Genomic DNA, 15,615 nt, shown 5'->3' on the forward strand with positions numbered 1-15,615 from the left:
CGGGATTCGAGTGACAGAACCATCGAACGGGGCGCCCAGAGTGCTGTTTGATGTCTGAACGGACCGAACCGTGGTCTCGGCAGGTACGCAGATGATGGAAGGCGCGACCAGAGCCTCCGAAGCTGCACCAGAGATGGAAGCTACAATAGAAGTCCCAAATATATGCCTGTCACATCCACGAATATGCCATGGCTTCATTGACTTCGTTAGACTTGACGTAGATGGAGCTCGCCCCCTGCTCAAAGAACCCAGGACGAGTTGTATGTGTCGAGGTGTGCTGCGCACGGCGAGCACCAAGATCGAGGCGTTTGCATCCTGTCGCATTAGATTTCTGATATAAAGAGCGCTCACAGCACAACTCAATACCACGAACCCACTTGAAGAATTAAATTGTTCTTTGAGAGTTGGTCAGAAGACGTGACACTCCCAGAGGTCCCTTTCCAAAAATGGTATCACCTTCAGGTCGAATTGGGTCCTTGTCAGTGAGATAAGGCTCACGATATTAGCAGAGCTGCGAGCGTGGCCCCAATCGATGACAGCCGCAGGAATCTCATGTCTTTTACGGCAAGTGCCATGAGTTCTAATCGTGGGTGTCTCGTGCCTGGTACGACACAGCCAACTGGCTGACCGTGTATCGTGGTATCAATCAGTTCCATGACGATCTGGATTGCGAAAGGCCGAATCATTCCGATATTGACTTATAATGAGCGGCACCAAGACTCTTGAAATATTTTGAAACCAAACTGATTCAGCACTCATCATGGTTAGGAAGTATGTACGCTGCGACGGATTCCATGATGCAGGTGAGGCGAATTAGTTGAGCCAAGGACTAGGATGCAGTCTCCTTCCCGACTTGATGAGGTTTGCATTCGTAAGGATACCCTACGTCTAGCCAAGTATCCGATCTGTCCATTGAGGCTCGGCAACTGGGAGAAAAGACGTGGGCTTATGTCCCTTTAAGGTCGTTGATGCAAGCCGAAGCCCTTGGCTGGTGGATCTACATGTCGCCTAGCGTACTTTACCCATCTATTCACAGGTTCCTAACAATCCGCTGTGCTGCACTTGTTATGCACGCACAAACAATGAGACTTTGAGCAAAGCACAACTCTGTAGTCTGAACTTCTACCGATCTTGAGTACACGTTGTCGACTCTGGAGCTGTCCGGGTCAACGTCCCGTAATAGCCACGAAGACGCAATTTCGAATGAGCAATGGTCCACTCTGTGGTGACAAATGCAAGGAGGTAGAGCTAGAGCTGGGTTGGTGGTTGGACTAGCCAGGGCCGACAAGCCGGAGCCTACGCAACGTGGCTCGGATAGGCAATCACGGAGGATACCTACTTGTAGGTATGCCTGTTGCTGGAGATTGGTAGCACCCTACTTAGTGCATGATTCTTTACATCACACTCGACGTCTCCAGGGCTGGATGTAACGCTCGGTCTCGATCAGGGTCCTGGCCGTCAAGCGAGATCTGTCAAGAAGAGGCCAGTGGTGTCAGGATTGGGCGGACCCAAGCCTAAAAACAGCAGTACTCGTCCTCCACAGGTAACAAGCTCAGGGGGCCTGGCTGGCCGAAGGATCCTACTGTGCCCCATATATGAAGCTGGCCGGCCTGAGAAGGAGCGGCAACCTGCTCTCGTAATCAAGGGCTGATGATCCGCCGCGCTTACTCCCGATGGCACCAGAGATGCCGGTGCATATCAGCCTCGTAAAGCATCAAGCACCATACTGCGTAGAGGTGCGGGCGGGCAGAGGCAAGCGTACCTAACTTTGGGGAGTTGGAGATGGGCCAGGTATCCCGGCTCAGCTGTCAAGCGCAGGTGGGGAACCCTGCCACACTGCCGCCGCGCCGCGAATAGACAATGGGGCGTTGCTGGGCGCAGGGATGGCCTGTGGGTGGGCGGACGGTACGGCAAAGTGAACACCTGTCTTCTGTCGTGCGCGAGAATGCCCATCGTCGCCACATCGAGGCCCCCTGCCTCGCGCACGCAGGTCCGGCTTAACAATCATTGCCCTTTGGAGGCGCTGGCCGGCGGCGCCAAGGGGCCCCCACCAGCCCACTGCCCAGCCGCCCCGGGCGGGAGCTGCAACGTGCCTCTCCCTGCCTGCGACACCGCACCGTACATAGCGCACCGCATCCACCGCACCACTTGAGCAGGGCGGAGGAGGACCCTTGATTGTCCTTATCCGCCCGCCATCCCACCGTTATCTGGCAATGTGGCCACTTTGTCCAGCTCGCCCCAGCCAACGCCCCGTCTGCACTTAAGAGCTGCTGTCCTAGCTCACATCGTGGCAGACCGTAGCCTTCTCCTGTACACCATTCCTCTTTTCACCCTGCTTCTGCCGTCGCCTCGTCGTCAGATATCCATCACACAATGCAGACTGCCAGAAGAGTCGCCTTTGGCCTGCTCGCCGCTGCCGCGGTGGCCAGTGCCTCGGATGTCCACGAGCTCACCAAGGACACCTTCAACGACTTCGTCAAGTCCAACGACCTCGTCCTCGCCGAGTGTGAGTCTGCCAGACGACAGCGATATCCATCCTTCCCCCCTCCCATCGGCAAGCAGACCTTACTGACTCTGGTCCTTGTTCACAGTCTTCGCCCCGTGGTGCGGTCACTGCAAGGCCCTTGCCCCCGAGTACGAGGAGGCTGCCACCCAGCTCAAGGAGAAGAACATCAAGCTCGCCAAGGTCGACTGCACCGAGGAGGCTGAGCTCTGCCAGTCCTTTGGTGTCGAGGGTTACCCTACCCTCAAGGTCTTCCGTGGCCCTGACAACATCTCTCCCTACTCGGGCCAGCGCAAGGCTCCTGCGTAAGTCGCAATCCATTCGAGGACCAACTCTGGCAATCTGTTACTGACAGTGGCCCCGTAGGATCACATCTTACATGATCAAGCAGTCTCTGCCTGCCGTCTCTGCCCTCACTGCCGAGACTTTTGAGGACTTCAAGAACTCTGACAAGGTTGTCCTCGTCGCCTACATCGATGCCGCCGACTCGGCCAGCACTGATGCCTACACCGCTATTGCCGAGAAGCTCCGCGAGGAGTACCTCTTCGGCTCCACCAGCGATGCCGACCTGATTGCCTCTGCCGGTGTCACTGCTCCCGCCATTGTCCTTTACAAGTCATTCGACGAGGGCAAGGTTGTCTACACTGACAAGATCGAGGAGGAGGCTCTGACTGCCTGGGCCAAGACTGCCTCCACCCCTCTCATCGGCGAGGTCGGCCCCGAGACCTACTCCGGCTACATGTCTGCCGGCATCCCCCTTGCTTACATCTTCTCCGAGTCCGAGGAGGAGCGCAAGGAGTTCGGCGACGCTCTCAAGACCCTTGCTGAGAAGTACAAGGGCAAGATCAACTTCGCCACCATTGACGCTAAGCTGTACGGTGCCCACGCTGGTAACCTCAACCTGCCCACCGACAAGTTCCCCTCTTTCGCCCTCCAGGACACCGTCAAGAACCAGAAGTTCCCCTTCTCCCAGGACTCTGCTCTTACTGCCGAGGCCATCACCAAGTTCGTCGAGGAGTTCGTTGCTGGCAAGATTGAGCCCAGCGTCAAGTCCGAGCCCATCCCCGAGACTCAGGACAGCCCCGTTACCGTTGTCGTTGGCAAGAGCTACGAGGACATTGTTCTCGACGACACCAAGGACGTCCTGATTGAGTTCTACGCCCCGTGGTGCGGTCACTGCAAGGCTCTTGCTCCCAAGTACGAGGAGCTCGGTGCCCTGTACGCCAACTCGGAGTTCAAGGACAAGGTCGTCATCGCCAAGGTTGACGCCACCGCCAACGACGTTCCTGATGAGATCCAGGGCTTCCCTACCATCAAGCTCTACGCTGCTGGTGCCAAGGGCGAGCCCGTTACCTACAGCGGCTCTCGCACCGTTGAGGATCTGATTGAGTTCATTGCCAAGAACGGCAAGTACGAGGCCGCCGTCTCGCCTGCGGTTGAGGCTGACGAGGCCGAGACTCCCGTCGCTCCCGCTGCCACCGAGTCTGAGGAGGCCGAGGCCGCCGAGACTCACGATGAGTTGTAAGCGCGAGGTCCGAGACTGGACGGAACGGAATCAAAGACAGTAAAAGAAGTAAAATTTACAAAATGGGATCTTGCATTTTCAGTATCAAGCCCGAGTGGATAGGTCAAAGCCACTCTTCACATTATGAACAGGGTTCGCAGCGCAATTGCAATGTAGTTTCATCATAGGGTCAAGGAATCGTAATGCTTTTCCATCTTCACCATTAAATCTGATGCACGAATGATGACTGGGAAGGGCCGCGAAGGGTCCATGACAGTTTTGGCTCTATCCAGCTAAGGCGGGTTTCTTTGAAATGACAAGGTGAAGATTGTTGGAGAGGGCCGAAGTTCCCGAGACAGAGGTCCGGTGTGCCCAGCCGAGGTCTTTGCGGCGAGGTTTGGAGCTGGTGGAGCTTGGGAGCAACTGACGTCGCCCCCCGGAACAGCTCCGCCCTCCAAGCTTCCCACCAACCCAAGCTCTTCCCAATCGCGTGCACACACACCCCTCAAGCCCAATCCGACCGTCTCCCACCTGCAACATACACACGAGATCGACTGCCCACAACCGCCGACCGTCTCGCCTCCGAGATCCGCACACGCATATCCCTCAGACGCAATGGCTTCCAGAATCCTCGTATCCTCGACAGCGAGCGGCGCGCGCCATGCCGCCCTCGTCTCGGCCACGGCCCGACGCAGCTTCCACGCCTCTGCGCGGTCTCTCGCCGACGGTGTCGCCGCTGCTCCTCTGCCGGCGCGGAAACCGGTTGGCGCTTTCCGCGGAGGGTGAGTCCTGATTTGCAAATCTGCCTTTTGGTGCCGTTGTTCTTACCCTTTCTGACTTGGCGGGCGTTGTCCATGGATATGCACAGACTCTTCGGCTTCCTCCTCGGCAGCACGGTCGCAGGCGCCGGCGTCTACGGCTACATCCTGCGCGAGTACAAGGCGAGCAACGAGCTCCTGACCGAGGACATCTATGTACGTCGAATTATGCGATTAGATGACGCGAAGAAAAATATCGCCCTCCCCCGAAGCGCACCCTCCCCTCGGCCCATCCGCTGTTTGTAACCCTGCCTGAGTCTTAAGCTGCATAGCTGGACGGTTCGACACTGGCCGAGAGGCGTCGCAGGGTATCGCTACGGGCCGCGAGGGAGCCGCCCAGGTCGTGCGAGTTGCAGATTGGGAGCTTCCGGTCTCAGGATTTGAGGTGCTAACGAGTTTGTGTTTCGGTTGCGTCATAGGCTCTGCAGAACGCTTGCCAGCGTCTGAACAACTACGTCGTCGCCTTGGAGGAGAAGATGGATGCTGCGGAAAGGAAACGCAAGTAAAAAACTGCACCAAACACGACATCATGCTATCAATGGGGCAGAAACCCAATAGGCTCAGGGTGTTCCCGCGGATTTGACCAGGCCAGAAGCAGCGCGCCGGGGTTTAATGGCACTAGGACCAAACGCTTTCCGTATCTGTTTGAAGGACGAAGAGGAACGATCTTTGGAGTTCGGGGTGGATAGCTACATCCAGGTGCGCGGACAGCTAGGCGAACTTAAGTGTCTCCGGGGACGGAAGTGTATAACACGCAGGGAAATTTGAAGGTTGTACAATACATACTGCCTGATATGGTTGGTTCGTCAAGTAATGCGAGTACCGCCGTATCCGTGAAACAGAAATGCCCAGTCCTGCTCTTAGTCGCGCAAGCCCCAGCCCTCAGCTCTTCCAGTGGCCGACTGAACACCTAAAGTCAAAGATTGGCCGTTTGATTCCCTCGAAGTTCCCCAGCTTGGTCTAACGAGGAAAATGATATGTTTTCAAGTTGGAATACACATTTCCGCTTCGGTACTTTCTAGGTAATCATGTCCCAAATTCAGCCATTACTAAGTTACCTAGGCACGCGGAGACTGGGCATGTTGAGATGCGAGCATGCCGAAGCGCTCGACCCCGGATTCCGGAGTGGGGCACGCGTCAAGCTCAACATCACTTTTCCCCAAAGATCGACACACCTCTCTCCTTTGCATCCTTTCTCCCCCCCCCTTCCGAAAGCCACAGCCCCCGTCACCTCTCCTTTGCGGAACAATGAACAACTTTGGCGTCATCGAGCTAGCCAGCGCGAGGACAACCAACGCCCCCGGCTGGGCCTACGTACCCGACCTCGGGCCGGCCGCCGCCGCAGCAGCGAGCCTCGCGACAGCACCGGGCGGCCGCAAGCGCGGCGCACGCGCGGCTGCGGCTGCCTCCCAAGGATCCAAGTTCAGCCACGCAGACGTCGACGCGCGGCACGATGCCAAGCTGCGCAAGGAGCTCGAAGGGCTCGACCGGGACAACCAGCCCCGCGATGCGGCGATCTCGGTCCCAGCCTCGCGCAAGATGAACGCGCGCACGCGACAACAGCAGCAGCAGCAGGGAGGCGGAGGTGGAGCAGCAGGAGGAGGGAGCAGCAAGAACATGGCGAACGTGCGGCGGATCGTGCAGAGCCAGAAGACGTTTGCGAACCATCTGGACGACTACATCGCGCTGCTGGCGCTCAACGACGGCCAGCACCCGGGGTCGACAGCCGCTGGAGCAGCTGGACTGGCAGGTGGGGTTGCGGGAGGCGGTGGTGGTGTTGGTAGTGGTGGTGGTGGCGGCAGCGGTGCTCGCGCCGCGGGGACAAGCGCAGCTACAAACAGGGATACTTCTTCGGCGGCGAGCTCGCCCGCGCCGTCTGCTTCGAGGGCGTCGGCAGCATCTGGCAGCAGTCTCGCGCGGAAAAAGTCTACCAGCATCCTCGCGGGCGGTGGTGCGTCATCCGGACGCGGAGGGGGGAGCAAGGGACTGGGAAGCATCCCGGTGATCAACAGCAAGATGTCGTACGCGCGGCGGGAGCAGCTCATGAAGCGGATCGAGCAGCACAAGCTGCTCATGGCGCAACAGGGGCAGGACAAGGCGGAGCCGGAAGCGCCTGCGTCGACTGGTCGCGGACGTGGAGCGGGCAGGAAACAACAGGAGAGTCGCGACGTTGAGATGGCGGATGCGCCGGCACCAGCTACCCCAGAGGTGCCAGAGAAGAAGGGTCGTACCACAAAGAGATCTGCTGCCGCTGCCGCTTCGCCGGCTGCACTACCCACCGGCACATCACCACCCGCGGCGAAGAAGAGGCAGCAGCAGCAGCAGCAACCAGATGTCGATCCCACAGCGACGCCCCTCACGCCATCAAAGACGAAAACTGAGGCAGATGCCGACGAACCAGCCCCCGCAGACGAATTCAATCCCTCGGCACCGGACGGCGACTCAGACGCCAAGCAAGCGTCGTCAACTGTGCCGCCACCACCGCCCCCTCCGCCGGTATCAACATCCAAAATCCTAGCTCCGCCAGCAATTCCCGGCCCACCCCCAGATCCGGAGCTCGACGCTCATCCGCTCCTCGCGTCCCGCGTTCCTCCACTCCCGACAGACGAAGAGCTCAGACAGCTTCTCGCCGCACCGCCGCTGAGCTACCTCGAGGTCCGCGCGAGCTGGCCCGCTGAAGACAGCAACGGCGGCAGTGGGAAGAGATACCCGACGCGCGTGTTCTGCGAGCTGTGCGGGTACTGGGGCCGCGTCAAATGCATGAAGTGCGGCACACGGGTCTGCGCGCTGGACTGCCTGGACACGCACAAGGAGGAGTGCGTGACGCGGTACGGGTTGTGAGCAGTTTTTGATGGACGCGTCGGCCCAGGTGGGGATAAGCCGTGAAGATCTCCGCGCCGGTCACTCTGTAATATACAATGACGAGAGGGACTGCTTTGGTTTGGAGTTCAGGACAACGGTACCAAGACTAGAGAATGATATTAGACAGACACAATTTGATACCCCTTTTGTTTACGAGCCTTCTCGTTCCTGGAGAGTACTGTACACATGGAGACAGACGCGGCTCTATTAACACGCCGCTGAACAGAACGCTCACTACAATCAAAACATACATCAGACAGCCTGGCTCAGACACTCGGTGTCCACTCATTCTTGGACCAGCCCAAAAAGGTATGTCTTCCTCAACCCTTCCGCTCACCACAAACCCCACAGACACCAGAGTCGCCAGCGTTTAAGTATTGGCTGCCTTTGCAAACCGCTGAACCACACTTCCAAGCTCCGGGGACTCGGCTGGCGTCCAGAACATGCGAGCAGACCATGCAGGTCGCAGCATCGCCTTCATTGACGAACGAACAAAGGGCGCAAGTTGTGCCCTTAGTTGTGGGTGCCGGAATTGCACAGACGGCGTCGTCAGGATCTGAGTCGAGATCGACGATGACCGGGCTTGCTACCTTGGCGATGGGCTGAATGTTAGATTTGGTGCGGCTCTCGGGCGATCCTGCTCCATCTGGACTTCTGGCTGTGCTTGCTTCCGACTCATGGGCTGGGAAGCAACTGTCGATTGGTTTCCTCGGCGGCGGCTGGGGCTGTGGGAGCGAACTTTGCAGCAGCTCACGCATTTCATTCTGCGCGTCTCCATCGTCATCGAGGTTCTCGTCCTCGCACACCTTGACCAGGTTTCGGCCCTTTTGATCTACAAGCCTCTGCCCATTGACGTCCACAGCTGCTGGCTCCTGCTCCGTGTCGCTGGCAGTCTCCGAGTCACTGCCGCTTGCCGTCTCGTCAGAGTCGATCTCCTCGGCCTTGGGTGGTTCCGTTTGCCGTTCTTCGTCGGTTTTTGATGCTTTCGCCTGCTGTTCGAATCTCGCGAGCGCCGCCGCCGCGCGAAGCTCCCTGCCTCGCTGGCTTCCTGCTACACGAGGTTTCGCCTGCGTCCGGCGACCCTTTTCAAGCTGGGCCTTGACATGCTCGTCATCGCCCAGGGCCTGGCCGTTAGGGCCAAACTTCTTGAGTATCCGCCGTGCTTTCTGCTCCTGGTACGAGAGCTGCTGCTTCCCTCGCTTCCGCCGTCGAGACCGATACGTCCCGCCGCAGGTGTGCTCCGGCAAGACCTCATCGGGCCGCACGGTGTTGCGCTCAAACTCGCCGGTGCTTAGCAGTGCACCACGACCCCAGAGCCCCTCGCCCGTGTAGCTCCGGCTCCAGAGGACACGCATCTGCTCCGCGTACTTGTTACGGACTGCCCAGAAGGCCTTTGAGTGGTTCATTTGTTTGCAGTGCGCAAGCCTAGCGGGTGCTGTCAGTACGACCGTCGCCTTGCACGATGTGATTGAGCAAAAGGGAACACTTACTCGTGCATCATGACCATCTGCACATAAATAAAAGGCAGCCAACGCCCTGTGGACGGCGACTTGAGAACCAGCTGGACGACTTCACCCGCGTTGAAGTTGCGTCCCACAAACTCCCTATTGGGCTCGTACTCTTCCAAGGTCATGACTGACAGTGTGTGTTCCTTCATGATGGGGACTGGCAGGTTGGCGTGTGTTAGCAGGCCCGTATGCTCGTGTGAAGCACGGCGGCCGGCGGGGCGACTCACGGCATTGTGCAGCAATCCTTTCAAGAAAGTCGAGAGCTATGGCTTCATCGGGACCCTTAAGTGGCTTGATGAAGATGATGCGCGGATTTGGCTGCGACTTCTTCGCGTTAAGGCGCTGGATGCCCACAGGCATGATTGCCAAGAGTGTTGAGGTCAGAGGCTAGTGTGGACTAGTTGATAGACGACTCGATTCTGTAGGGATATGCAATGCTTGCCCAAGGTCGTCGCTTTGCTTGAGTGGTAGTGGCAAGGGCAGTGTGCAGAAATTGCGAGCATCGATTGATATTTGTGAGGTTGTGCGGCCCGAGGTTGTCGAGAGACACGGTTCAGACTCGGTGCTTCATAGGCAGTCGCTGCCTGAGGTTGTCGACATCGTGCCTGCTTTTAGTGGGTCTCGATCACCAGTCATTCAGGCGACCACTTATACAGCCTTTTCGCTCACTGCAATGGAGTCAACAGAGCGCTTGGTGCCATGAACTGCTCCAATTCGGGCATTCAAATACTTTGAGAGTGAAGATCCTGTGTTTTCCAAGTGGAAACCCGAGATTACCTGGGCTGGAGTAACGGCCAAACTGCAAAGACCCCATTACTTGTGAGTGATGCCTCCTTGCAGATTGGCAAAGCCAAGATTCCTTTTATTGTTGCCCAAAAATGCTGTAATTCGGGCAACAACTTGTTTTCACAGACCCTACTTATCGCCTACGGCCAGCACCACCGGGAGCGGCATCAGTCTTATCCGCAAGCGACACAACCTCACCAATTCCTGCAGCCTCCTGCTCGTCCTCGAGAGCCTGTATCTCCTCCCGGCTATCCCACCATTTCTCCTCACTGAGCTCGAATGCCTTGGTCTTGATCTCCTTGACAGTCAGGCTCTCGGGCTGGATCGACTTCCATCGCAAGTTCGTCATCAAAATTTCCTGCCATTCGTTTGAAGTGCGAGTGAAGAACTCCCGGCGTGATTCGAAGGGCCGAGGATGAGGTAGGCCATCATCCACCGGAGAAGCCGCATTGTCTGCCTCTTCTGTATCTTCCTCCACGGTTGCCTCCGTCGACGCAGTGTCGGCCACAGACACTTCGTCCGCAGGTTTCTTGCCACGTTTGCTTGGAGACGTGATCTTTGCACGGAGGTCATTGTCTTGATCTTCCTCCTCCTCCTCTTCCTCCTCTTCGTCATCGTCCTCGTCGTCGTCATCATCTTCGTCCTCGGACTCCTGCAACTTGTGTAAGTAAAGCATCGCGAAAAGTTGTGGAGAAGGACTCACAATCCAGTTCTCCACCTCCCGGTTGAAAATCTCTTTGCAGCCATCCATCTTGCCCAGATCGATAGCGTACAAGTCGTCGAATGTAAACTCGCGATCGTCTTTCTCGAATGTGCCACCATAGATGTAAAGCACATCTTCCTGCACGGCGAGCTGGGCGTTAAATCGCACGTGGGGATACTCCATGGACACTGGCATCTCCCGCACTGGTACTTCCGGCACCTCAGGTTCTGCCTTGTTATCGAGCTCGATGTCATCCGCATCTTCCAGAGATGTCCCAGCCTGCAAAGCGGCAAGCTGTTTAAGCAGTTCTTCCTCATTCGCCTGCGCACGGCCACGCCTCCCGGATCTCTGCTCATTTGCCCCAGCTTTCTTCTGAACCCTTGGTTTGCGAAGCGCGAGCGGGAAGAATCGGTTCCGCTCAATGTTCCAAGCGAACATTTGGTTGAAGAACTCGCTGTCCATACCTTCTTCGCTCTCTTCAACGTCATGGACACCGCCAAAGAACAGGCCACGACCGCGGTGGTAGGCCATGGTTGCGCCTGCTCTGGCTGGGTTCGGAGTGTTGGCGGGCTTCTTACGTTTCTCCCATCGGACTGTTGGCGGCGTATTGGCTGGTGCATCGGCTGGAGGTTGGGTAATCCTCAGGAGGAAGCAGTCTTGGTGCACGAGAGGTTTCAAGACGTTGCGCTGGCCCTGAGAGGAGCCCTTGGCTGACTTGTTGGCAGAAACAGTGGCCTTCACTCGAGAGTAGCCGCCGAACAAGACTGCGCCGTGATCATGTGGCAAGAATGTAAAGGACGACCGGGCGTCTGGCTTAAGCTGTGCTGGCGGCAACGTGGGGTTGTACCATACAAAATTCTGATACATATCTTGGTCAGAACGTAATTCCAGCTTATTCTTTTTTCTTCAGACAAACTCACTTGTGTATCGTATAGCCAAAGGTCGCTCAGATATTTCGTCTGATTTGACGTATCCTGGAAACCTGGACGTCCATGTCAGCTTGGGCCCGAGCAGATCGATCTGCCTTGGGAGTCCACTCACCTCCAAACAAAATGATGTAGTTCTTGTAATAGGTCATGCGGTGACCACTACGTGCCGGTGGGGTCTTCCCCTTTGTTTCGAGGCGCGTCCATTCCCTCGCGTTTGGGTCCAGCCGCCAGAAGTCGTTATAGTGGTAGAAGGTGCCCTGCTTCGGACTGCTGAACTCGCCGCCAAAGAGGAAGACGGCATTGCTCTGGTTGCCGCCCCTGCACCAGGCATGGCCAGAGCGAGGCAGCGGAGCATTTGGAGAGGTAACACAGTGCCACTCATCACGGTCAATGTAGTAGACGTTGAGGTCGTTGTAGAAGTGGGCGACGGAGCCGTTGTAGTTCTCGCCTCCAAAGAGCAGGAGCTGGTTGGTATTGGAGGGCGAGGCGAGGAAGGTGGAAGAAGAACGCGGCTTTGGTGGCGCGTCGATCACGGTCTCGGTGACCTTGAGAAACTGCTCCTGCTGACGCTGATACTCGGCGAGGACATCGTCGAGATCGACGTCTTCCGCATCGCTCCCGTCCAGTTTGGCAGACTTGACCTTTGCCTTCTTCTCTCCTTTCTTCTCGGCCTTGAGCTTCTTCTCGGCCGCCTTGGCCTTCTTGCCCTCGCTCTTCTTCTTGTCCTTGGCCATGGTGGCAGCAAGCACTAACAAGGGTGTCTATCGTCACTTATACGATTTGGCTTGTGCAGGGACTGTGGGCGGCCAGCAGGGTGGTGACCATGCCATATGCCGCTGAGCTTTGCTTGGGTTCCAGTTTCTGCTCGGCAGAGATGCCTGTCCACCGATCGTATGACTTGAGCGTGCTCCCTGGGCTGGCTAGGGGAATCTCGTGTTGTCCGCACTGCTTCTTCCCGTCATGAGACTAGTGCACCATCACCACTTGTGCAAGCTTGATGGGCATGACAAAATTTCCACATCCTGGGCAGCCCCTCCAGCTCGCCGCCCAGGGGTCTGAACCACCCCACTCTAGGCTCTTCTGCCGACGGGGGCGGCCGTTATCAGATGGAACATGCAGCAGGCGCACCCCAGAGCTGCCCCTTTCAGGCGCAAATGCCTGCCGCTAGCGCTCCGCCCGGGCCCGTCGTCACAGCCGACTCATTCCTCCCACCCGCAGCGACATCGCAGCTTTTTTTTCGTGCAGGGACCTTCAGAGCAAACATGACCCAGACCGCCCCTCAGCCCACGCCCGCACCATGACCCAGTCTTGACCCAAGGAGTCGCCGGCCGTCTTCTTTCTCCAAGGCCGGGCTTCCTCTCGATGCTTCAACCTCCAACAAACAAAACGACAGCCTCCCAGATTCGATAATTTATCACGCAACCCCTCCTCCCCTGCCCTCGAAAACCCCTCGACAGCTCCGCCCACTGCGACATTTCCTACGCACCCATCTCCGCATACTCATACCTGCCGAGCACCAACCCCATCGTATCCCGAGTCTGCAGCTTTGCCCATATAAATAACCGTCCTCGTCCCAAGTCGCCAGGGTGTTCACGCCCCTTGCCGCTCCATGACTACCACTTCCCAAATCGCAATGGAGATGATACCCGAGAAGGTTGCCGCAAAGGCCAAATCGGCGGCCACAGAGTCGGCCGAGGACATCATTTATGGCTCGGTATGCGTCATTTTCACAGTAGAATTTTTCTGGTGTCCCCAAGCTAACGGCTCATGACCACATCTGCTGTAGATTGCCGGAATCGTGGGCAAGTACATCGAATATCCCTTCGACACTGTCAAAGTGAGGCTACAATCCCAGCCCGACCACCTTCCTCTCCGCTACACCGGGCCCCTCGACTGCTTCAAACAATCCATCAAGGCAGATGGAGCTCTCGGGCTGTACCGCGGCATCACGGCGCCACTCTTCGGCGCCGCTGCCGAGACCAGCAGTCTGTTCTTCTTTGAGCGCATCGGCCGCGAGGCTGTCTACACATCGGGGTTCTGCCCGCGCGGCCAAGAGCTCCCACTCCCCGCTCTATGGTTCACCGGAGCCTTTTCCGGCGCATTCACATCTTTCGTCCTCACCCCCATCGAGCTGGTCAAATGCAAGATCCAAGTCCCCGCGACCGCCGCGGACGGCACCCGGCCACACGCACCAGGGATCATGTCTGTCATCCGGGACGTGTACAAGCACGAGGGTGTCCGCGGGTTCTGGCACGGACAGATGGGCACGTTCCTGCGCGAATCTGGCGGCTGCGCGGCGTGGTTCGGGTCTAAGGAGACGACCTCGGCTTTCTTCCATAAGCTCAACTTGAAGGCGGCCAAGACGCAGGCCGAGAGGGAGATCCTTGCCTCTTCCCCACTGCCGCTCTGGCAGCAGGCCGTGGCCGGTGCCTCGGCTGGCATGTCGTACAATTTCCTCTTCTTCCCGGCGGACACGATCAAGTCTCGCATGCAGACTGCTCCCGTGGGCGGGTCGGTGAGAAACCGGACGTTTATGGAAGAGGGGAGGGCGCTCTGGCGGCAGCATGGCGTCAGGGGAATGTATCGCGGTTGTGGCATCACCGTAGCACGATCGGCGCCGAGCTCGGCGTTCATCTTCATGGTGTTTGACGGGCTGAAGCGACACTTTCCGTTCGAAGGTGTCTAGGGCTGTCACAAAACGACTCGGGCGGCCTGTCACTTGAACATATGGCTGATGCATAGACTTGGTTTGGATGTGGCGCATTAGACGGCGTTTCGGGAGCATGCTAGGCGTTTTTGGGATCATGGATTGTCCTTTTCCTCGCTCTTGATTAATTTCCAGTGGCATTGGGCAGACTCCCAGGATAGAGTTACAAGTCATTTCCGGTTGGAAGAAAAAAAGTACATAGATCACCAACACCGTCCGAACTCGGACATATCGGCACTCGCTGTTCTTGTTGGCTCGCTCGCCTTGTGATTGCTCTTACATGCGCTTGTCCTTGACAGCTCGCACTGCGAGTGTGGAATCCGAAATATCCCACTCGTTCAAATACCCCACGGCGGCATTCAGGTACGTTGCAAAGCTCAGCCACGCCAGGTACGGCACGAAACACCAGCCCGCAACCTCGTCGACCTGGAACAGCGAGTACGTCAGATACCCGTTGACTCCCACGAGGGCGAGGATGTCGGCGAGCGCGAGCGCGGGCCGGCGCATGCCGAAGAAGAGGGGCTGCCAGACGAGGTTGAGGCCGAGCTGGAGCGAGTACAGGGCCCGCACGTCCTGCTGGCTCAGGTAGGTCGGCAGCGGACCGCTGGTCGCGACGTAGGCGCGGTGGGCGGCGTAGCCCATCAGCCCGTACAGCACGGTCCAGACGGGGCCAAAGACTGCGGCGGGCGGGCGCAAGGGTGGTTGGCGGATCTGGGCGTAGGTCGACTTTGTCGTCTCTGTAATCATTATGGTGAGAATGTGAGGTCAGTTTTATAGCCTGTCGCGACGAGAAGACGTGGGAGGGGGCATGGACAGATTGCAGGCAGACTTACGCGCTGTGCTGAAGCCGACGCCCATGCCGAGGGTGATGGGTAAAACGATCGAGGCTGCCGGGCTGGCGAAGACCTGGTACGGGATCATGTTCAAGTGGGAGAGGAAGGCCGTCATGATGGGCTATGGGAAGGCAGGCAAGCAAGCAAGCAGTAGGTCCAACGTGCTGGGATGGGCAAAAAAGCAGAGCCGATGCGAGGGTCCCGAGGCTTTTATCATGCGCGGCGAGGAAAAGGCCACGACGAGGTTCAAGACAAGATCTGGTGCCTGCCCAGCGAGGGCCGATCTGGTGATTGCCCACACGATGGCAGAGCTCGATGGGCATGACGTCGTGGGGCCACGCTAGGCGGGTTTGGGCACAAGCGCGCGGCCTCGGAGCCGTCCAACGTGAGAGCGCTCCAGGGCTCTCCCTCTCTTCCCCCAGTCCAGTCAGGGCAGGGAGCGGACCTCGGTGTTGGTCCTCT

At 57.8% G+C, this 15,615-nt stretch overlaps 7 protein-coding genes across 7 annotated transcripts; 4 read left to right on the forward strand and 3 right to left on the reverse strand.

Annotated features, from left to right (window-relative positions):
• Positions 1-2,373: 2,373 nt before the first annotated feature.
• On the forward strand, positions 2,374-4,028 carry B0I36DRAFT_239984 (disulfide-isomerase; the record flags this gene model as incomplete). The annotated part of the gene is made up of 3 exons (XM_046149730.1): positions 2,374-2,506; positions 2,592-2,808; positions 2,870-4,028. The coding sequence occupies 3 exons, from the start codon at positions 2,374-2,376 to the stop codon at positions 4,026-4,028; spliced, it is 1,509 nt and encodes a 502-aa protein (XP_046015044.1).
• A 450-nt stretch (positions 4,029-4,478) lies between these two features.
• On the forward strand, positions 4,479-5,712 carry B0I36DRAFT_381772 (uncharacterized protein). Its single transcript, XM_046160884.1, has 3 exons — positions 4,479-4,789; positions 4,876-4,981; positions 5,245-5,712. Exons 1-3 carry the CDS (start codon positions 4,623-4,625, stop codon positions 5,329-5,331), a joined length of 360 nt encoding a protein of 119 aa, XP_046015045.1. The 5' UTR covers positions 4,479-4,622; the 3' UTR covers positions 5,332-5,712.
• A 108-nt stretch (positions 5,713-5,820) lies between these two features.
• Positions 5,821-7,844, forward strand: B0I36DRAFT_317291 (uncharacterized protein). Its single transcript, XM_046153136.1, is given in 4 exon segments — positions 5,821-5,961; positions 6,041-7,543; positions 7,556-7,576; positions 7,592-7,844. 4 exon segments carry the CDS (start codon positions 5,854-5,856, stop codon positions 7,664-7,666), a joined length of 1,707 nt encoding a protein of 568 aa, XP_046015046.1. The 5' UTR covers positions 5,821-5,853; the 3' UTR covers positions 7,667-7,844.
• Position 7,845: 1 nt separating this feature from the next.
• On the reverse strand, positions 7,846-9,772 carry B0I36DRAFT_429193 (WLM domain-containing protein). Its single transcript, XM_046162492.1, has 3 exons — positions 9,423-9,772; positions 9,178-9,352; positions 7,846-9,112 (listed from the first exon to the last, which is right to left on the reverse strand). The coding sequence occupies exons 1-3, from the start codon at positions 9,553-9,555 to the stop codon at positions 8,008-8,010; spliced, it is 1,413 nt and encodes a 470-aa protein (XP_046015047.1). The 5' UTR covers positions 9,556-9,772; the 3' UTR covers positions 7,846-8,007.
• A 110-nt stretch (positions 9,773-9,882) lies between these two features.
• On the reverse strand, positions 9,883-12,597 carry B0I36DRAFT_285170 (uncharacterized protein). Its single transcript, XM_046151578.1, has 4 exons — positions 11,726-12,597; positions 11,605-11,666; positions 10,685-11,542; positions 9,883-10,633 (listed from the first exon to the last, which is right to left on the reverse strand). The coding sequence occupies exons 1-4, from the start codon at positions 12,345-12,347 to the stop codon at positions 10,115-10,117; spliced, it is 2,061 nt and encodes a 686-aa protein (XP_046015048.1). The 5' UTR covers positions 12,348-12,597; the 3' UTR covers positions 9,883-10,114.
• Positions 12,598-13,246: 649 nt separating this feature from the next.
• Positions 13,247-14,299, forward strand: B0I36DRAFT_360411 (amino-acid transporter arg-13; the record flags this gene model as incomplete). The annotated part of the gene is made up of 2 exons (XM_046158306.1): positions 13,247-13,327; positions 13,400-14,299. 2 exons carry the CDS (start codon positions 13,247-13,249, stop codon positions 14,297-14,299), a joined length of 981 nt encoding a protein of 326 aa, XP_046015049.1.
• A 297-nt stretch (positions 14,300-14,596) lies between these two features.
• Positions 14,597-15,268, reverse strand: B0I36DRAFT_360412 (TspO/MBR family-domain-containing protein; the record flags this gene model as incomplete). Its single annotated transcript, XM_046158307.1, has 2 exons — positions 14,597-15,057; positions 15,154-15,268. The coding sequence occupies 2 exons, from the start codon at positions 15,266-15,268 to the stop codon at positions 14,597-14,599; spliced, it is 576 nt and encodes a 191-aa protein (XP_046015050.1).
• Between the last annotated feature and the right edge of the window lie 347 nt (positions 15,269-15,615).

Source organism: Microdochium trichocladiopsis (assembly GCF_020744255.1).
Source record: "Microdochium trichocladiopsis strain MPI-CAGE-CH-0230 chromosome Unknown B0I36scaffold_3, whole genome shotgun sequence".
NCBI classification, from domain to species: domain Eukaryota; kingdom Fungi; phylum Ascomycota; class Sordariomycetes; order Xylariales; family Microdochiaceae; genus Microdochium; species Microdochium trichocladiopsis.